Genomic DNA, 22101 nt, shown 5'->3' on the forward strand with positions numbered 1-22101 from the left:
GACATAAGGGCAAACTAGAAGGTGAAGGTGGGCTTGGCCGGAAGGTTCTGGATGTGTATTTATCGGGGAGAGAGGACGACTATATGAGAGCACATACAATGGTGCTGCAACATATGTACAAGGTCCAGTCTTTCATCAACATGCATATGGAAGAACTTGAAAACCGGGTACCCTAACAGGAGTGCCGATTGGATACACAAGACCCACAATGCAACATTCGCCATGTGGCTCAAGAGTTTTTGGTATACTAGGGTGGCGGCAAATAAAGAAGAAAGGACCGTTCAAAAGTTCTCGCGGCTACCCGACGGCTGCGTAGTGACTTACCAATCGTACGCAATGAACGGGTATACATACTACACCAAGGATCAAGATCGTAAGAGCAGTTACCAAAATAGTGGTATAGTGTTGGTTGCCGAGACTAGTTCTGATAACCAAGGCACTACAGAAGCGTACTATGGCATGATCGAAAAGATCTGGGAGCTTGACTACACCTTCAACACCATCCCCATGTTCCGTGTCAGATGGGCGCGTGATGTCAGACAAGAAGATCATAGGTTCACAACAATGACCCTGTCTCATGAGGTTCCTTGTCATAAAGTGGACGTGAAGAAAATCCCGGCAAGATGGGAACCATGGCAGTTTGCTTCAAAATGCAAACAAGTTTTCTTCATCGACGACCCGACAAGCAAGAACCGTGTTGTCGTAAGGACAGGGAAAAGAAGCATAGTTGGCGTTGACGGAGTTACCTCACAACAAGACTATGAAGGTTTTCCTGATCCAACGTGAAAGCAAGAAGAAGAAGAAGAAGAAGAAGAAGAAGCATCAAGGACAATCCAGACAAGGAAGAAGTCAAGACTTGAGGCAAGAGAGGGGGCATACGCTAGAAGCGGCCACAACGAGACCCTAACATATAAGAGGAAGGAGAAGACCAGAAAGAAGAAGAAGGACAAGATTGTGGAATAGTTGAATATTTGTGTATCTTTTCGTAGTTAATGTTTAACGATGCTTTTGAATGAAAAATTGTAACTTGCATTATGTCAAATTCGAAATCAAAAGTCTTAAATATGTTCTGAATTTGAAATAACCTGTTCAAATTTGATAGCAAAACGTCTTAAATAACCTGTTCAAATTTCAAATCAAATTTCTTAAATAACTTGTTCAAATTTCAAATCAAATGTCTTAAATATGTTCTGAATTTGAAATACGCTGAGTAAATTACAGAAAACCACCACATTAGTGGCTAGGGTTGCATGTTGGTACCAATTTACATATTTTTTTACTAAAAACCACCGGATTACACTAATTGTCCCGTTGCTAGCGAATAACCCTGAAACAACGGAGCGGGTCCACCGGTCAAGCCAACATAGACCAACATGGTGTGCCCGCGTGGCATCTGACCGAGCACCTCTCTTCTTCCTCCCTCTCTTTGCCTTCTTTCCGTTCGATCCGTACGACTGTACCCAAATCGAGAGCTCTGGCCAGGGAGAACACGGCGTCGGCGCTGCTGAACTTGGTGTTGGCTGGTGGGGAGAGCGCCGTGGAGGAGCTGCAGACGGCACGGACCCTGGTGGGCCGGTTGCGCGGTGCCGCAGCCGTGCGTGACCCGGGTGTCACGGCTGCCGCCTATCTCTCCTGCCCACAACCAAGCGCCGCCGCCCTCCTTCCCGTCCCCAGCGCCGTTGCATCTCCCCTGTCCAGTCGAAGCCAGTCCAGAGCGCGTCCGTGCGCCGCCGCGGCTAGAGACCTCGCCGAGCCGCACTGACGTGTCCCCGAGCTCTGCCTTGCCGTGGTGAAGCTCCCCTTCGAAGGAATCGACGCCATCTTCAACGAACCGCCGCCGCCACGTTCATCTTCCCCGACAACGGCCGAGTACTGCCGCCGCTCCGATCTCCTCATCCGGCGAGTCCCGGACTCGAGCGCAAACTCCCTCGTATCCGCGTCGACGTTGTGAATCTTCCGGTGCTCCTCATGGCCTCTCTAGAGCCCCGAGCCGCCCCCGCCTCGATGGCCTGTTCCGACAGCCGCCTGCGGCCGTCCATGGACTTGCTGGACACGCAGTAGCACAAGAGCAGACTTGTTGTCCAAGGACTTCGAGACAGTTGGACACGCAGAGCAGGGCCATGCTGAGGACCTTGCGCGTCTCGGCCCTGCAGGACTCCACTTCCTCTACGACGTCGAGGCTCGGACTTGGAGAAGAAGGCTGCGCGCGGCACCAGAGCGCACTCGCCACCCTGGCGACACGTTGGCAAGCCTCATCGCCCGACAGTGGGCCATTGCTGTCAGTTTCAGGGTTAGACGCTAGCGATCGAGCGGTTAAGTAAATCCAGTGGTTTTTAGTAACGAAAACGTAAATTGGTACCGAAGTGAAACCGTAGCCACCAATGTGGTGGTTTTCTGTAATTTACTCTTTGAAATAACTTGTTCAAATTTGAAATCAAATGTCTTAAATATTTTCTGAAAATCAAAAAATATAACTTGATCAAATTTCATGGAAAAAAATTAGCCCAGCCAGTCAACGCGGCTTTTCGGGTTCGGGCACAGCCCGGTAAACTAGAGAGCTGCCTACTACCTACTAATGCAGGTTTGACCGGGCCCATAGAGCTTTGACCGAGCCCACCAAGTACAATCGGACCGACAACCAAGCCCACAGGCCAGGAACAGAGCACAACCGGGCCCAAGAGCACAACCGAGCCCACAGGCCAGGAACAGAGCAGAGTCCTACCGGGAATTGAATCGGAAGTGATGACCGACTTGGAGATTCCTATTTATGCTGGTCGAAACGGCTGTAAACAAGCGAGGTGGGAATAAACTCCCAACTCGCTTCGCGGAAGCTCACGCCGAGGAGCACTAGTGGTGGTGAAAACGGAAGAACCGCCACTAGTATGAAGCACTAGTGGTGGTGAAATGAACTGAACCGCCGCTAGTACTGAGCACTGGTGGCGGTGCGGGCAACTAAAGCAGCCACTGGTATGATTTTTCTTTTCTCGCCTATTTTTCTGTCATTTTTCTTTCTGCTATTTTTTTCCTTTTATTTCAATAATAGGAAGTTTGAGAGAGAATTTGGGTATAAATCCGTAAGCTACTGATACGCTTTAACCACTAGTGGCGGTGAGTGCACGACGAACCGCCACCGCTATTGAGCACTAGTGGCGGTGCTTGCAGCCAGACCCGCCACTGGTATGATTCGCAGGATCATTGGAGACCCTAAGTTTTTGTACCACCTATCAGTGGCGGTTCTCACGGCAAAAACCGCCACTTGTGATGAATTTTCAATAAGCTATTAAATTCAAATTATATTCTCTGGGTTTTAAATAAATACACCACCTCTTATTTTATGTGTATAATAAGATTGTTTATTCTCAAATGCTATATACCCTAATTTCTATGATTAAGTGTCATTATGTGTGGCTTTTGTGCTATAAAAATTCTATAAAATTCAATTTTTCTCAAAAAATTGTCAAATTTGGTGTGGGCACTTCCCTATTGCTACAGAACATCCATAAAAAAAATTCAATTTCAAACAAAAAAAACATGTCACATTTGATTCATGTGGTTGGATGGTTTCTGAGAGATCTATCCTAGATGGTTCCAAAACGATAAACCAAAGTGTAAAAAAGAAGAACCGAGGTGCATACTTTTGAATTTTTGGACAAAAATGTATATGTAAGATTGTTGATTGATAGAAACTTTCCATGCAAACTTTCAGATCATTTTGAGCAAAATTCGATTTTAAATAAATTAATAACTTGAATGTGAACAACATAAACATATAAATTGTTGATGATATTTCTGTATTTAGGTTTGAAACTTTGAATGGGACATGATATTAGTAGTTTACACTCAAAAGGACATGTGTTTTAATTTTTGGATGGACACAGAATATAATATGAATTTAAAACTTGATTCAGAAATTAGTATCAGTGACGGTTTTGCAGGCAAACCGCCACGAGTGTTAGATCCAGGAGCACTGGTGCAGCACCAGCGGCCGGTTTTGCAAATAGACCGTCACCCGTGCTAGCTCAAGTGTTATAGGCACTAAGGAGCATTGGTGGCGGTTGGTGGCACAAACCGGCCACTAGTGCTAGATCCAGGAGCACTGGTGTAGCACTCGTGGCCGGTTTTGCAAATAGACCGTCACCCGTGCTAGCTCAAGTGTTATAGGCACTGAGAAGCACTGGTGGCGGTTGGCAGCACAAACCAGCCACGGGGTGCTTAGCATCGGTGCCTGTTTTGCTTGGTGAACCGCCACTAGTGCTGGCGCAAAAATCCCCTTGGCCAGAACTAGTGGCCGTTCTTTCTCTCGGACCGCCACTAGTGCTGCCATGGTATAAATAGATAGCGACGGGACTTGGTGAAATTTCGAACACTCGTCCGCGCGTCTCTCAGACCAGCGGCGGCACAGCTAACCCTAACATGGGCGAAGCCTTGCCGCGTCGCCGAGTCGTTGCCTCCGCCGTTCCCCTCCCCCACCCGCGCCGTGCCGCTCTCTCGCTTCTCCCGCGTCTCCGACTCACCGGCGCCACCATGGTGCGAACACAGGGAATCGGCCGCCAGCTTGGCTTCTCCATGGCGTCGGCCACGGCGGATCTTCCGCCCGGCGACGAGCCGACGGAGGAGGCGGCGCCACCCCGCCGCACGACGGAATCAGGCCCGCCGGACTTCGTGGACGAGGTTCGAACTCCGGCGGCCTGCCGCGACACACCATCGGGCTCCCCGGCTGCCAACGCCGACGAGGTAAGTTCCTGATTTCAATTTTTTTTCCTCTTGATTCTTAGTTTTGCTGCAATTAGGGATTAGTGTTAGGGTTAGGGTTTGGGTTAGAATTCAAATTCATACGGTTAGGAATTAGGGTTAGGGTAATATTAGCAATTAGGGATTAGGGATTAGGGTTAGGGTAAAATTAGGTTAGAAATTAGGGTTAGGGTTAGGATTCAAATTAGGTTAGAAATTAGGTTAGGGTTAGGGAAATTAGGGATTACTTGATGTTGTTTAGGGTTAAGGATTACGATTCAAATTTGATGAACAAATTAATTATGTGATGATGTGGCATGCTTGATAGAAGTAACATGCTTACGGTTTTTCTAAACAAATTAATTATGTGATGATGTGGCATGCTTGATGGAAGTAACATGCATGATGTTGAGGTGGGCCCGGCCATCGTGCCGAGGCCGTTGAAATTTAAGGGGCCGGCCATCGCGCCGAGGGGGTATATGTGGGTGGGTAATTTTTATGCAGATTTCATTATCGGGTAGACCAATTCGCTAGCTTTATAGCATGGGTCATGCCGAATTTTTCTAGATTTACAGTACGGGTCATGCCGAATTTTTCAATTTTTTAAAGTAATCCATGTAAGGCCATTGTATAGGAAGCTCAGGGTCAAGATGGAGAATACCCTGAGGACTCACCTCAGGGTTCTTCGTCGTCGGGCACACCAATAGCCCATAGCCAAGACGACGAGCCTGAACACGGCGGTGGTGATCCTTCAGGCTTCAATGTAGGCTCTTAGGCTACCACGTCGCAGGCTACTTCTAAGAAGAAGAAGAAGAAGGCGCTGCGTGGGTCTAACAAGCCGACGAAGGAGAAATTCATCGTCACCAGGACTGACGACGTGGGGAAACCCAAATCACCAAAGAGGGTCGCGTCGTGTTTCGCCAACACATGCAATGCAATCGTTCGCGAGTTCACGAACATCAATCAAAGATGGACCAAGGTTCCTGAGAGCGTAAAGCAAGATGGTTACACCAAGGCATGGGAGAGGTTCGAGGTGCCTGATCCCGTGCTCCGTGAAAAAGTATTCGGAGCGATTAAGACCACAATGCGTAGGGGTCAGAGCAATTGGGGTACCAAGGCCAGAGCTTTTCTGAACGAATATTGGGAGTCGGTGATTCATAAGAAATAACCGAGGATCACAGAGGAGGAATGGGAGGAGTTCAAGGAGAATGAAAAGGATCCAAATTTCAAAGCAACCCAAGAGTGGTACGCGGCGCTACGTGCCAAGAAGAAATTTAACCACCGCCTTGGCAGTCGCGCTATCGAGGGAAAGAAGCCGGTGTGGGAGAAGGAGGACGCCGAGCCTGCGGCAAGAGGGATAGTCCCTCCTGTCACAACAATGCTCCGTCATGACCGGTCCACCACATTTGTGCGGAGTACCATGACAAAAGAACAGTGGGCGGGCCTGAAGCCTATCCGCGAAGACCATAAAGTTTTAATCGTAAGGCCTCAACCACCACTTCTTTTTCAGTTTAGCTTCTAACACACTCACTTATAAATTGGCACCTACTTTGTCTTATTTCAGGACAAGGTCGCCGAGTTCGAGTCGGACCCACGACGAGCTCCGTGCACAGTGGGATTCACCACTAAGCTATGCTCTAGGAAGAAATGAGCACGGGGGCCATATTCGAGCCTCACGAACAGGGGCCCTTCGCCGCAAAGTCTTTCCTCAAGAGAAAGAAGCCCGGAGCCGTAAAAGAAAGGCCGAGAAGCACGAAGAAATAATAGAGGTGGCGAAAAAGGCGGCGAGGGAGGAGTTTTTCGCTTGCTTGAAAAAAGCAAAGGACTTCGGCCAGACTATGGAGGAGTTTGTTGCTACATATGATGGCAACCAGGGTGCGACACCGAGGCCTATGACTCCGAATGATCATCAGTCGACTCCGAATCCTTCGCCGCCGCCGTATAAGAGCAGTGCTAGCTCCGGCACTGAACTCTCGGATGACCCTGATGGCCTATCTGATGACATCCCGGTAAGCTTCTTACTGGTACCATAGTATATATATAATCAATTACGTCATTCTTCACACCATAACACTAACGTACGTATGTTAATTTGTTTGTCATGCACAGAAGAGTATTAAGTGCCGGATATTGATGCCATCCACCGGGAATCCGGTAGGCCTGCGTGGTATGCTGATGCAAAGAATGCCGGTCGTGCACAACATGCCCATGGCCCCGGATCATGTCAGGGTGCAAGTGGACTACGTGCTCCTGGAATTTGACAAGATGCCGGTCCCTTATCCTCCAGAGGAGGAATCAATGACTCTAGGGCTATGCCGGGGCACGTACATCCAGTGGCCCAGGAGGTTGGTTGCCCTCGCCACCCAACCTTCTCCCTCTCCGTCGTGTCCCAGAGCGTCTCCACCGGCTTCCGCTCGACGACTTCCCTCTCCATTGCCCCTTGGCCCATCCCCCAATAAGCCGGCACGTCCGGATTCACCAACGTCGGGGCAAGGAGGCTTCGATTTCAAACCAGTGCAAGATTGCAGCGATGATGACGCTGCACCAGCTCATGTGCCGCCGCCTAATCCGTCGCCGCCCCACTGTAAAGACAGCCACCCCTCACAACCACCACGACCTGCACCCGTGTCACGGAAATCTGTGGCGGGCGCGCTGGAGTACGCGTCTGGCAAGCAGATCTCCCAGACCTTCAAGGATCAAGAGGAGGTCGAGTTTTTGAAACGCCGGCGCACCAATAAGAGGGGGTCCAATATCAGCAAGAGATCCAGTGACTCGAAGAGTAACGAGTTGCACTCAACGGGCAAGCAATCCGCCAATAATCGAAGGGAATTGGGAAAACCGGCCAGATATTTTGAATATGAAGCCCCCCCCCCCCTGTAGCTGGTGATTTAGTCGGCGGAGCCTATTTCGTGGCAAGGGAATTTGATAAAGTGCTGATGTTCTACCCTGGACAACCGATGGTCAGCCTTAAGGACCTAAGGAGCCTGCCGCGAGAGATGCAAGAGCTACATGGCTACTACATGGCATCATCAGCTAATTCTGCACAACATGGTCAACAGATGAATGTGAAGGTGCCAGAGTATATGGCTTCTAGGATGCTGAAACGGGGGACCTGCAGATAAAGGAATTTACCTTCGGCGTGGACTTCCTTGACTTGTTTCACGTCTTCAACAAGAAGTGCTTAGACAACAACATGTTAAGACTCCGGTGTGTATACTTCACAAGGGAGTCCTTCTGCCTGAAAGAACCACACGTTGCCATCGCCAATCCTCTCCTGTTCAGCAAAACCATCGGTTTAGAAGAATGGAAACGAGGTTCGAGAGAGAAGGCAATTTCATACCTAGCTAAGTTCTTCGCAATGCACAAGCAACGCCGTTATGTTCTTACACTCTACCATTTAGAGTAAGTTGTTCTCACGACCATTGCTTTCTTTCTCGTTCCACTAAGTTGTTCTCTTTTTGGTTATAAATGTGTGTTCTTTTTGTAAACAGCGAACATTGGGTGGTGGTGGCCTTCTCTTTCGAAGAAGGGTCCGTGACGTATCTTGATCCACTCCGACGGAAGAAAGGCTACGAGCAGCTCGACTTCAAAGCCGTCGGAACACTCTTCGAAGAGGCGTGGAAAAATGCGGTGACTGAATATTAGTTGCCAAGCTACGGCAGGAAGAAAATAACCCATCACAGAAACTTCCCGTGCATACAACAACCGCAAGGTACGGTCTTCTGTGGATACTACTGCGCATACATAATCCGCAATTGGATCACCAATTTCCAGCCCAAGACGAAGATGACCTACCAGCAGATGGTGGATTACTTCAAGACGGAATCAGAATATGGACACAACCCAGCTGTTCTTGTGTTCGATATTCAGAGGGAGATAGCCACCATTCTCAACAAAGAGGTTCCGAAGGAAAATGGTGATTTTTATGAAGGCGGGGTTGTGCTGATGTATTGAAACTTTGATGTACAATGTTAAATATTGAATATCTGTGTTTTTGTAATAAGTTTTGTGAACGGATGATGTTATCTATCATGGATGTGTGATTTTCTCATATATATTGTGTTATCTATCATGCTGTTATCTATTACTGTGCTGTGATATATTCTGTTACAGGAATATTCTAATATAAAAAAAATATTTTTTTAAAACTGAAAAAGAATAGTGGCGGTTCCTATTCACCGCCACTGGTAGTCCCACCGCCACTGGTGCAGTACCAATGGCGGTGACAGAGAACCGCCATTGGTGCTATGAAAGCATACTAGTGGCGGTGAGGCATCACGGCCACTGGTATACGACCGGTGGCGGTGGGTAAGCACCGCCACTGTAATGTATCAGTGGCCATGCGTACTCACCGCCATTGGTACACTACCAGTGGCCGTGATGACGCACCGCCACTGGTATGTAACAGTGGTTGTCCTTCTCACGGCCACCGGTGCACTTTCTGAAGCTCCCTACTGAATACCAGCGGCGGTTGTGCAAACCGCCACTGGTGCTAGGCGGGTATCATCACCGCCACCGGTGCTCGTTAGCACCAGTGGCGCAGGCTTAGTGCCGGTCCGGGTTACCGCCACTGGTGTCTAATTCGGACCGTCACTGCTAACCTTTTCCTGAGCAGTGCAACTCTAGGTCAAAACATGTGTCGTCATAAGTGTCCACGACACTGCTGATATATGACTGCGAGAGAGAATAGAGGAGAGACGAGGGATGATGTCAAAAGGGGATGTCAAGCATCATCCTAAGGCCATGGTCATAAAAGACGTAGTAGAGGATGGCCAAATCAGTTAAGACGACAAAAGTGCAGGACTTCAAATGTAGTCACACCGATATGCTCACGGTACAACTGAGGGCGGATGTTAGATATGGTTCGGACGGGATATAAGATAGAGTTAATTAGTTTAAACGAATCAGAACTTATACCATGGGGTCAGATCAATTATCAGACAACAACAGCTAATTAGGCTTCAGTTTCATCATTATATAGTGATAACACGCAATATTTTGCTTGCTGTAACGTAACACAGCCGATCACATAATTAAACAAAGTGAAAGCAACAGAATCTATTAATCCGAACACGTATGCAGGCCCTCAAAATTAAAATGCAGTACGATGTCAATCAAACTTTCCTTACGTGGTCTGAAGAAGGGAACCGGCCGGTGAGAATGCAGGCGGTTGGGAAAAAAAAATTACTCAAATAATCAACTACTCCAGTATCCACCAGATTTGTCTACTACTCGAGTCGTGTCTCCGACGTACGTGGTAATTAAAGCTGGAGCATCTTACAACTTGTGGAAATGATATATCCTGTTTGTATCGATCTCAATCTAGCTGTAGGTCAAATTGAGATGTGGAACTTAATTTATAGCACGACACGATAGCTAGATACATCTCACGGCAATAGTATATACATAGGATCTGAGCATCAAATTTCAGAAATAAAAATCGTAAACATTTGGTAGCACTAGAGTTGATCTCTCCACGGTCTCCACACGGTGGTTACAGGCAAGAAGTTGAGCAAACCACCACCGCGCTCCTATAAAAACCCTGCGCGCGGTTTCGCTCCACGCAGGCTAGCTGAGAACGAGAACTATATATCGAGCCAGGCTAGCAGGCAAACAAAGCAAAAGAAGCTAGCCATGGGCGTCTTCGCGGTGACCAAGGTGTCCGAGGGCCCCGTCCGGCCGTCCGCGGCCACGCCGTCGGACACGCTGCCCCTCGCGTGGGTCGACCGGTACCCGACCCACCGCGGCCTCGTCGAGTCCGTGCACATCTACCGCGACGCCTTCCAGCCGCCACCGGCGCCCGAAGCAGCAGCGGCCGCCGCCGCTGAAGAAGAAGAAGATCAAGAGAAGAAGAAGAACAACAACAATTCCAAGAAGCCCCCGGCGGCCGTGGTGCGGAGCGCGCTGGCGGACGCGCTGGTGCACTACTACCCGTTCGCGGGGCGGATCGTGGAGGACGCGGCCAAGCCAGGGCGCCCCGCCGTGCTGTGCTGCGCCGAGGGCGTCTACTTCGTGGAGGCCACGGCCAACTGCACGCTCGCCGACGTCAACTTCCTGGAGCGCCCGCTGCTGCTCGGCAAGGAGGACCTCGTGCCGTACCCGGCACCGGAGCTCTGGGCCGTCGAGCCGCACAACACCCTTGCCATGATACAGGTGTGTGTGGCGCTTAATTTTGCTTTTTCACACCGTTGTTTTGTTTTGGTTCATTTTGTTCTCGTGTTTTCTGCCGGCCGGGCCGGCTGGCCAGATGCTCCATCAGGAAGCGGTTGGGGACCTACTCTACTGATTAAAATATATCAACCTTTTGTCCTAACGGATCGCATGATCGATCTGTACGGGCGTAAAGTCAAATGTCAATGCACTTAGTTGCATAATATAGTATGTTGCACAGGGGTACTGCAAGTCAGTTATTCCTACTACTGTATACGCCAATACAGTTGTCAGAGCTTCCAAGTCTTCTCATTCTCCCAATCCGGTTGCATGTAAACAAATACTTATTAGATAACTCAAAACAAGTCAGGGTTAGGAACCAGTCGTCAGATGATAATTGTTAAAATTGTTAAAAGTAACTCACGGTTGTAATCATTGGATTTAGATCCAATGCCCCAGATCCATCTCAAATTCAGCTCTGAAGTCTGAACATGACAGAGAGCTTGACCCATTTTTTGCTGCTCTGAACATGAACAGGTGACGACATTCACCTGCGGAGGCTTCGTGCTGGGCCTGCGCACCAACCACGCGGTGGCCGACGGCACGGGCGCGGCCCAGTTCCTGAACGCCGTCGGCGACCTGGCCCGCGGCCTCCAGGAGCCCCGCGTGAAGCCTGTCTGGGCCCGAGACCGCTTCCCGGACCCGGACATCCAGCCCGGCCCACTCCCGGAGCTGCCGGTGCTAGCCCTGGAATACATCGCCTTCGACTTCCCGGTCACCTACATCGACAAGATCAAGTCGGAGTACAACGCGTGCAGCGGCGGGAAGCACTGCTCGGGCTTCGACATCGTCATCGCCAAGCTCTGGCAGTCCCGGACGCGCGCCATAATCGGCATCCCGGAGTCATCACCATCAGCGGACGTCAAGCTCTGCTTCTTCGCCAGCGCGCGCCACGTGCTGAAGATCGAGCCGGGCTACTGGGGCAACGCCATCTTCCCGGTCAAGGTGACCGCGGCGGCGGAGAAAGTGGCCGGGTCGTCGGTGGTCGAGCTCGTGAGCATAGTCAGGGAAGCGAAGAAGCAGATGGCGGAGGATTGCCTGAGCTGGGCCGAGGGCCGCACGGGGGGCCGCGACCCGTTCCAGATGAGCTTCGACTACGAGTCGGTGTACGTGTCGGACTGGAGCAAGCTCGGGTTCTCCGACGTGGACTACGGCTACGGCACGCCCATGACGGCCGGCCCGCTCGTCAACTGCGACCTCATCGCGTCCGTCATCGTCATGAAGGCGCCGGCGCCACTCGCCGGCACGCGCCTGCTGGCCAGCTGCGTCACCAAGGAGCACGCCGAAGGATTTGCCAGCCGGATGAGGGAGGACATTGCCTGAACTGCCTGATCTGAAGGAACCGTTAGAGTTTACTTTGTGTGTTTTGCTCTTTGGTACAGTTGTGCAAAAGTGCAAAGGGAAGTGCTGCCTGTGGAAGCTATGCATACGTTACGTACGTACGTGCTGTCTGATGAATACGCGGAAGTATATGCTTGCCTGGTTGTGTCTTGTGTGTGTAATTCCTTCCTTTTCTTTTGAGGGGTGTGTGACTGTGTCAATGTAATTCCGTGTTAACAGGTAGGCTAAATTAAGTGTTATCTCCAAAACAATCATATATTGAGGTCATCAGGTCCAAATTCCGAAAAGAAATAGTACCAATTTCAGTGTGGCAAAGAGATCAAATTTAAACAATTTTAACACTTGAAGAGGCATGGACATCTGGTATTGAAATTGAGGCACCAAACACATGGATCTGACAATAGAAGTGAAACCAAAACTACATGTTTTCTTCCTCTCAAAAAACTAAGACATTTTCTTTACCCTTTTCTTTAACAGTATATACTACATGTCCTCCTAAATTAACTGCATGAACAGTAGTCCTTCTCGTTGATCCCAAAATTGGAGTCCTACTAAAACAATTAAAGCTTGATTTCTTGCAAGAAACGCCAAAGAGTACAGTGATGGTCTGCTCGAAGTACGTGTTCGGCCAAGAGGCTTGCTACGTAACCGTTTCTTTCTGTCCCCTTCGGTCCTAGTATCATGCATGCCAACCGACATTCATTGCAAAAGACTTTCGTTTAAGCTCACACCTGAACACTGTTTTTCCTTGACTCTTTTGCTTTCCTTATTTTCATACTATAAAAGAGTCGGAGAAATCAGATAGAGTATCACATCAAACTCTTCATGAATAATACAAGGACAATGATGTATTACATAGGGCCGGAAGCTTATAGTGCGTGGCTTCATTCCTTTCCCATTCGATTCTCACTTGCCAACTCGGAGAAAGTAGGTACAAGAAGGCAATATCTGGTCCAGTAGTGCAGATGATAAAGGAATAAGAGTGTGGAACCAGGAGAAAACATTTACCCATCGGGTGAACCTGAGCAGGTCATTGCCTGATTGGTATATATCGCAAAAAAGAAACGGTTTTGCTATTGATAAGTCGTCCGTTTTTTAGTTAGTGATCAATCAATATGTTAGCCATTCGATTTTAATCCAACAATAGCAAATGAGAGATGAGAAAATGGAAATGACCCTCAGATCTTAATCCAACGATTTTGAGACGTCGATTGATATTTAAGACTCATTTTTAAAAAAACGGGCAACTTAGAAATAGTCAGAACCAAAAAAAAAGGAAAAGATTGCATGATTGGTAGATGACACTTCTGCTGATGTTTTGCGTGTGCCGTCCTCGCCCGGCCATGATGCCAACTTTGCGAGTCACTAGCGGTTTCCGTCCACGTATTTTTTTAGGGGAGTTTCCGTCTGGAGCCCTAATCCCAGGCTTATTTGCGTGGGTTAGGGAGCCCATGTACATTACCGAAAAAACTGGACCGGCCCAATTTGCGGCTGTATTTCTTATTTCTTATCTTTCTTTCTCTTTGTTCCTTTCGCTCTTTTCATTTTTTTTATGAAATGCATTCATTAATTAAGAACGAAGAGAACAAGACAGAAGCCCTGGAGTAGCTACAAGAATTACAAAGAAAAATGGAGCAACTGAAAAGGCTTACACGACGACCATCGCCACAACGAGGGACACATTCATCGCTCTTTTCGCTTCATTGTGCATACTCAAGCCTAACCTGGTCATAACTCTGCACAGTAGCACCATGGACGGATCCAGTTTATACGCTATGGGGGACAATGCTCCCACTCAATTTTAATATACCAATGTAAATGTTAGAATTTCACCATTGATATCTCCTCTAATTTAAGTTATACTCTCTTAAGAAAATCTAAGTACCCCCTCTCAACTTTTCTCCTGGCTCCGCCCCTAAGTAGCACGTGTACTTTGTACAAACCGGATTAGGCAAGCTTATTCCAACAAAGGGGGAGTATAATTTTTCACAAGTACTGTAGTTAAGAGGGAACATTAGAAGGAACAAACTCGGAACACTTTTTCAGCCATCCGATTATGCTAAATAAAGCACGAAAGTTTATGTCAAAAACCCAGAAATGAACGGCATCGGGTCGTTCTTGCAGCTCGTGCCCGAGCTCGACGTGTGCTGGAGAGCACAAATATGACCATCTGCAAGCCAGCACAAATTCACTTGTTATCGAGCGAGCGAGTGAAGCAGAGGTCTTCGTGCGTCCAGCGTAACTGAGTCTATTTGTCTGACATATTTAAGAAATTTGCATATAAGACGCAAATCGATGGCTGAAACGTGACAAGTAGCAATCGCGTAAGAACAAGAAGCCATTGGGCAGTCAGCATTCAGCATCGACTCTCCAAACTATTCAACACAATCGCCGCAGAGTAGTATACAGCAGGAAAGCAACGGTGTTGTACCGACGTGCCGGCGTTGAATATTCCATTGCTGCAAGAGGAAATCGCCACGGGCAACTTATGCTGATCACTAACAGTAACAGGTGACAGCGGCTCCGTTGAAACATCGACTGTATTGCCGAAGAAGTCCGGGCGATCTGCGTGGCATCTCCCACCAGTCAACAAAAGGATCAGTCAACCATGACTGTCAGTCGCTCGACCGAGCGTTGTACACTTGTACACCACCACATCTGCCAAGATCCTCGATCGATCCACAGCTGAATCATTACTGACAACTCAACCATTTGCGTGGCCGCGCGCAGCTCTGGTCTGCTCCGGTCAGACAGACATGGCGGTCGGCGTCGGCGTCCTCTCCGGGAGCTCCGGCGGCGGCAACGGGAGGGTCACCGCCTTCGTGGTGCTCTCGTGCATCACCGCGGGCATGGGCGGCGTCATCTTCGGCTACGACATCGGGATCGCAGGCGGCGTGTCGTCGATGGAGCCGTTCCTGAAAAAGTTCTTCCCGGAGGTGTACCGGCGGATGAAGGGCGACGGTAGCATCAGCAACTACTGCAAGTTCGACAGCCAGCTGCTGACTGCCTTCACTTCCTCGCTCTACGTCGCCGGCCTCCTCACCACTTTCCTCGCGTCCACGGTCACAGCCCGGCGCGGCCGCCGCCCGTCCATGCTCCTGGGCGGCGCCAGCTTCCTCGCGGGCTCGGCCGTGGGCGCCGCGGCCGTGGACATCTACATGGTCATCCTCGGCCGGGTGCTCCTCGGGGTCGGCCTGGGCTTCGCGAACCTGGCCGTGCCGCTGTACCTGTCGGAGATGGCGCCGTCGCGGCACCGCGGCGCGTTCAGCAACGGCTTCCAGCTGAGCGTCGGGGTCGGCGCGCTCGCGGCCAATTTGATCAACTTCAGCACGCAGAAGATCAGGGGCGGGTGGGGGTGGCGCGTGTCGCTGGCACTCGCCGCCGTCCCCGCTGCGCTTCTGCTCGTCGGCGCCATCTTCCTCCCGGAGACGCCCAACAGCCTGATCCAGCAAGGCAGAGACCGTCAGGACGTGGCCGTGCTGCTGCGGAAGATCCGCGGCACGGATGACGTGGACGCCGAGCTGGACGACATCGTGGCCGCCGCGGCAGCTAACAGCGAAGGGGCAGCCGGAAGTGGCCTGCGGATGCTGCTCACTCAGCGTAAATACCGGCCTCAGCTGGCGATGGCCGTGATGATACCCTTCTTCCAGCAGGTGACGGGGATCAACGCGATCGCGTTCTACGCGCCGGTGCTGCTGCGCAGCATCGGCATGGGCGAGTCGGCGTCGCTGCTGTCGGCGGTCGTCACGGGCGTCGTCGGCGCGGGCTCCACCTTCCTCTCCATGTTCCTCGTCGACCGGTTCGGGCGCCGCACGCTCTTCCTGGCGGGGGGCGCGCAGATGCTGGCGTCGCAGGTGCTCATCGGCGGCATCATGGCCGCGAAGCTCGGGGACGACGGAGGGGTGAGCAAGGCGTGGGCCGGGGTGCTCGTGCTGCTCATCGCCGTCTACGTGGCCGGGTTCGGGTGGTCGTGGGGCCCGCTGGGGTGGCTCGTGCCCAGCGAGATCTTCCCGCTGGAGGTGCGCTCGGCGGGGCAAGGGGTGACGGTGGCCGTGAGCTTCGTGTTCACGGTGGTCGTGGCGCAGGCGTTCCTGGCCATGCTGTGCCACATGAGGGCCGGGATATTCTTCTTCTTCGCGGCGTGGCTGGCGGCCATGACGGCGTTCGTGTACCTCCTCCTGCCGGAGACGAAAGGGGTGCCGATGGAGCAGATGGCTGCCTTGTGGGCCGAGCACTGGTTCTGGAAGCGGGTCCTCCTGGGCTCCGAGGAGGCGCCAACAGCGAGCGGGAAACTCTGAAGAAACAGAGCAATGTTTTTAGAACAAAGGAGATCAGCACGCGTTGCATATCTGCACGCACGTTGTACCAACCCTGATCACGAGGCACATGTGTGGCCATTTGTTTACGCGCCTACCCACGGCATTTCGAATCGTTACAAAACTTGTACTCCCTCTTATTTTAGGATTTGCATTAAAACGACGACAACAATTTAGTATGGGAGGAAATATTGTTTACAATGGGACCACTTGCGTATAATCGATTTGCTTTTGGCCTGATCGACTGACATATATCAAGGGGTTGTTTGGTTTGAGCCCAAAAATTCGGTTGAGATTTTGCTTGCTCATGAATTGATCGATTTTTTTTAAAATGAACTAGAAATGATGGTGGGGCATTGGCTTACCAAAAAATTGGCTTTTTTTTCATCCAAACAAGAACCGAACTTTTTGTAGGGTAAAGTTTGGTCACCATCCAAACAATCCCCAAGTTCACGCCACGTACAAGCCCACGAACATGTAGCAATTCTCGGAAAATATATAATGCTGCAGCAACAAACCAATGCCAACAGAGGGTGAGACACCCATTGTTCATTTATAAAGACAAACTGCAAAACGTACTTATGTGGACTTTCAAACTTCAATATGTGCAGACTGTAAAATGCATATTTCTAAACCCAGTATTACATAAATGTAATCATGTTTAATTCGGAACTAAATAATGTGAACCCTACCAAATAGCACATTTCTAAATACAAGATTGCACAAAAACAATCACGTGTCGTTTCTATTTTTCCTTTTCCTTTTGTTTCTATTTGCCCTTTTCCTTATTTTACTTTACTTTATTTTATTAATGATCTTTTTATAAATATATTTAAATTTATTTTACAAACATGGATGTTTTCTAGAAAATATATGAACTTTTTTTTTATAAAAGAACATTTCTTTTCAAATGCTTGTTTTATTTTGAAATGCGTAAATTTTAGAATACATTAATGTTTTCGATTGATTTAGTATAACAAAATCCTACATATAGCACTACCTCTTTTATTTACAAGAATATTTTATTTAATACTCCTACGTGAATTGCATGTACAAATTACCAAAATGGATGGAACGATTTTAATTGACCTGTGAAAGTGATTTTAATATATACTATATGTTCATTAAATTACTTTTTGATAATAATTTGAAGTTCGTACTTTCTCAATTCCAAAATACACCTCATATAGATTTGTGCACTTGGACCAAGCCAGCTCTCGTTTCTAGTGCTTAACCATCATATTAGGTTAATAATAAATGGATGTGAGCAGTTATTGACCGGATGCGGGTAACAAGAGAAAATGAGATGTATCGTGAAAAAAATGAAAAAAAATCTTTATGCGTTGTATTGTGGAATGGAGGGAGTATTATTTTTTCTCGTATTTTTTTTGAGAGGTTTTCGAGATTTTGTAATAAAAACTGTATGCGTTAACGCATAACGTTATGGCCGGCCCATGTGACAGCGCTCAGGCGATGCGGCCTCTGTTTACAGCAAGTCCGCAACGGTCTGTAGGGACGAACTGGTCGGGTTCGTATAACACAGAAGGCCATGACTTATCCTCTAAAAAAAAGAAGCCCATGACTTCTAAAAAAAAGAATCCCGTGACTTACAGGCTGTAGGCGCTCATGTCAATTGCCGCTCTGACTTACACGAAGGAACGAGTCAAAGCGCGACACACCTTCGCCGTGCCGGTGGAGCCGTCGATCCCACGGCCCAGTCGCGAAGACAACAAAAAACGACGTTGATCCGATATCCGTAGAGTCCAAGACCTGCAGCAACTCAATGTCTCAATCAGAAGTAGCAGCAGCAGCTGCCATTAATCGAGCGAGCCAAAGCCGCCGACCACGTGTCGCCGACAACGTCCAACCCGGTCACGAGCACGATCGTCGCGTTCGAATCGGTTCGCGGCTCGATCGATCAGCTGCCGGCGCTGCCCGGTCTCACATGGTCTGCGCGACGGCGAATGGGCGATGGATGTGGGCCTGTGTTGACGAATTCCAGACGTTCTTTTCAGCGGCTAACTTATTGGAGCTAAGCCAGAGTAGATAAGATTGAGCGATTAGAAGAACCTGGGGCTGTGGAGAAAGGAAATCAAGCCTCCTCCAGACCATAGCTAAGTCACGGCGTTGTCACGTCCATATCCTACGAGTCTACCAGATAAATCAATACCGATACAGGGTACGAACACTCTCAGCAACAAGACCCCGTTTGAATGTTTGATAGGTTTTACTTGTGGTTTTTGATTTTAGTCTACGTTTTGGTTTATATCCTACGAATCTAAGAGATCGATCAATACAGATACAGAGTTGCGGACAAAACTGGGCTAAACGAACGCTCGACAACATGATTTTAGAATTCCGACATCTTTGAGTACTTAAAACAGAGAGAGACAAAATGAAAGAATTCCAGCGTTTTGAAGCCAGCGGCCGCCACCACAGTTGAGTGCAAGCAGGCACCGAAAGCTAGCTGAGAAAAGGCGACGTTTGCAGCGAGAAGACGACAGAAGGTGCTCGGGACTCGGGGTATCATTCCAAGTTCGGATAAGCCATCGGTGCGCTCCCCCCCCCCCCCCCCCCTCCTCTCCCCTCCCTACTGTTCACAGAGCAAACCCTAGATCTAGACTGGAGCCCGGCCCGATCCCAGCCCCTTGCCGCCGGCGAGGCCAATCGAAAAGGGGATGGGGGAGGTGCTCGGTGCTCCATAGTTGCTAGGTTCCCCTTAGGGGTCGTTGGCTTGATGCCGAGGTGTGGCGATATGCTGTTAGGAGGAGGTCCGTGGCCGTGGGCGAGTAGCAGTCGGCGGCGCTTGGCGACGGAGATCCCGGTGGTGGCCGATGGAAGGTCGCTGCTGAGAGGGTCGTTGACAACCTCCAGAATAATCTCGAAGTCCTTTCTTTCCAGGTAGTACTCGGCTCCTCCTCTTGCTGTTGCAGTCACCATGGAGGTGGTTCTTCAGCGAGTTGTAGGAGGCAGGTTGAAACTTTCCTCTTGTGGTCGATCTCATCAGCGGTGGCTACCGTGGAGGAGATTCGGTGCCGGCTCTCGCCGTGCCACTGCATCTGCTAGTCGAAAGGCGGCCATCCTTTCATCTCCCGACTGGTGGGTTGCACAAGCCTGCTGCGACGGCCTCGTCGTCCCAAGTGGCGTAGTCCCCGGTGACGGCGAGGAGATCTCCGATTGGGAGCTGAGGACCCAATTGCGTTTCTTCATCCCCTTGCAGGGTCCTTTCTGCAAAGTCCAGGGACTTGTTTGTAATTCGGAGTCTTTAATGTTTGTATTTTGTGCTAAGTTCGCTGCTAATGAATAAAAATCTGGATCCTACCGTTTTTTTAATAAAAAAGTTTGGATAAGCCGTTGCAGAAGCTTCTGAACTTTTCACTCTCGAAATAGAATCTTTTTTCCTTTGGAGTAGAACAGAAGAGCTCTGCTCTGCCGTCCAGAAGCTCCGAAAATGTTCCAGCAGAACAAGAACAGACAAAAATGGGCACCCCAATTGGAGTAGAGCAACTCCATCTTCTACACCTCTCGTTGTAGCAAAATAAAAAACATAAGCGGGACCACAAACTACTTTGACGAACATTATCTTTCTGGACTCGTTTACCGTCCTTTTCTTCCATGGCACTTACATTATCTTTCTTTACTCGTTTAACCATCCTTTCCTTATTTACATGGTTGCTACGCAAAACTCGAGACATGGCGCACGAAAACGCCCCTGTTTAGTTACATCTATGCATGATTCTGTACATGCGCCTGAGCGTTCAGATCTCTAGGAAGCAGGCAGCCTGCACGTGCCCGGAGAACTCCGGCGGCGCCGGCGCGCGCGCCCAGGAAGCGGGCTTCCCGGCCACGTCGCGCAGCATGTACACGGTCTGCTCGCCTCCGTGGCACCCGGAGCCGATGACCACGACGTGTCCCCCGGGGATAGCGCAGACGGTCGACGCGGTGCGGGCGTCCTCCGGCACGGGCGCCACCGTGCGCCACGCGCCGCCGCCGCCATCGCGCGCCACTAGCTGCCCGTCTCTGAGCATGTACATGCGCTGCCCTCCCGGCGCCGCGCAGCACGTCCTCGGGCACGCGCCGTCCTCGAGCAGGCCCTCCTGGACTTGGGCCCAGGCCCATGTCGCCGGGTCGAAGGCCTCCGCCGAGCCCGCGAACCGGCCCTGGGCCTGCGTCGGGTACCCGCCGACGACGAGGAACCTGCCGCCGAAGCAGAGCCCGCGCGGCTCGTCTCGCTCCTCCGCCATGTCAGGGAGCGTGGCCCACGTGTCGGCGTCCGGGTCGTACGCCAGCGCCGACCGGAGCGCGTTCTTCTCCTCGTCGTGCCCGCCGGCCACGTACACGGCCTTACCGACGGCGGCGCAGGCGAAGAAGGACCGGCGCGGGCCCGGCATGGGCGCCCCGCGGCGCCACGCGCCGGTCAGGAAGTCGTACACGTGGACCGCGTCCGTGGGCGCCCACGTGTCGGGGTCCCACCCGCCGACGACCACCAGCCGCTTCCTGCTCCTCCCATGCTCGCCGTCGACCGCGGCCACCTGGCAGAACAGAGGCAGGCTCCCGGTTGGGCCGGGCAGCACCGGGATCGGGGCCCATCGGCCCTCCGCCGGGTCCAGCAGCACCATTCGGTAGTCATTCGCCGGCCCACCGTTGGCCGACGAGTGTTTGTGGGCCGGGCCTGGCTCGACGGGCTCCGGCTGGGCCTGGACCAGAGCGAGCACCGGCCGGGCCAGCCCCTCCGCGCGGCGAAGGCGGCCGTAGTCCGGCGACTCGACCTCCTCCTTCCACTGCCGCGAGATGCGCCGCACCGCCGGCAGCTGGTCGAACCCCACACGGATGAGGCACTCCCTTGCCACCTCCTCCGGTAACCCAGGGATCAGCTCGCTCATTGCGGCTGCCAGTTAATGGCCAACGCGCTTCTGATCAACTAACGCAGCGTGCTGGAAATGAGCTGAGCAAGGAACGAGTGAGGGGATGAGTGAGAGAGCTTTCTTTTCTTGATTTGTTCTGAGAGCTGCGTGTTGATGTTCTTGTGTGCGGCGAGTGGCGGGAGCGGGGCGCCGCGTATTTATACGGGATGCTGGAGGCTGAGGAAACAGGGGAATAATCCGTTGATAGATTTGCGATTTGGAGGTTGGAGCTTATCGTCGCGTACTGACTGGAGTGGGGTTGGATTCTTCTAGATTTTTATTGCGGTTCGTGACGGCGACGACTGCCGTGCTATACGAAGCGACCATATGTGGTATGGCGGCGGCACAAGTGAAGAGGATAAGATGGATTTTTCTGAGGTTTATCGCTTATCCTGGACCTAGAGTACGTACCATGCGTTTAGCTGATGTTCTTTTTTCGTAAGGTTGCATCTAGTTGAGACAGATTAGGTTCACAAGCAAGCAGTGCCAAAGGATATCGTCGCCTGGCTGGAGATATATGAACTGTGTGCTGTACGCATACACATGCATCCGAACTGGTTTACTTGACGAACTAAAAAAAATGGAATGCAGAACTTTCC

The 22101-nt window shown here is 50.7% G+C and overlaps 3 protein-coding genes across 3 annotated transcripts; 2 read left to right on the forward strand and 1 right to left on the reverse strand.

Annotated features, from left to right (window-relative positions):
* The first annotated feature begins 10240 nt into the window (after nt 1–10240).
* Nucleotides 10241–12587, forward strand: LOC100822619 (acyl transferase 10). The gene is made up of 2 exons (XM_003563639.4): nt 10241–10884; nt 11419–12587. The coding sequence occupies exons 1-2, from the start codon at nt 10366–10368 to the stop codon at nt 12262–12264; spliced, it is 1365 nt and encodes a 454-aa protein (XP_003563687.1). The 5' UTR covers nt 10241–10365; the 3' UTR covers nt 12265–12587.
* A 2248-nt stretch (nt 12588–14835) lies between these two features.
* Nucleotides 14836–16850, forward strand: LOC100822933 (hexose carrier protein HEX6). Its single transcript, XM_003563640.4, has one exon. The coding sequence runs from the start codon at nt 15039–15041 to the stop codon at nt 16578–16580; it is 1542 nt and encodes a 513-aa protein (XP_003563688.1). The 5' UTR covers nt 14836–15038; the 3' UTR covers nt 16581–16850.
* Nucleotides 16851–19970: 3120 nt separating this feature from the next.
* Nucleotides 19971–21697, reverse strand: LOC100823238 (F-box/kelch-repeat protein At1g80440). The gene has a single exon (XM_003563641.4). The coding sequence runs from the start codon at nt 21479–21481 to the stop codon at nt 20357–20359; it is 1125 nt and encodes a 374-aa protein (XP_003563689.1). The 5' UTR covers nt 21482–21697; the 3' UTR covers nt 19971–20356.
* Nucleotides 21698–22101: the final 404 nt, after the last annotated feature.

Source organism: Brachypodium distachyon, chromosome 1 (genome assembly GCF_000005505.3).
Source record: "Brachypodium distachyon strain Bd21 chromosome 1, Brachypodium_distachyon_v3.0, whole genome shotgun sequence".
Lineage (NCBI taxonomy): Eukaryota > Viridiplantae > Streptophyta > Magnoliopsida > Poales > Poaceae > Brachypodium > Brachypodium distachyon.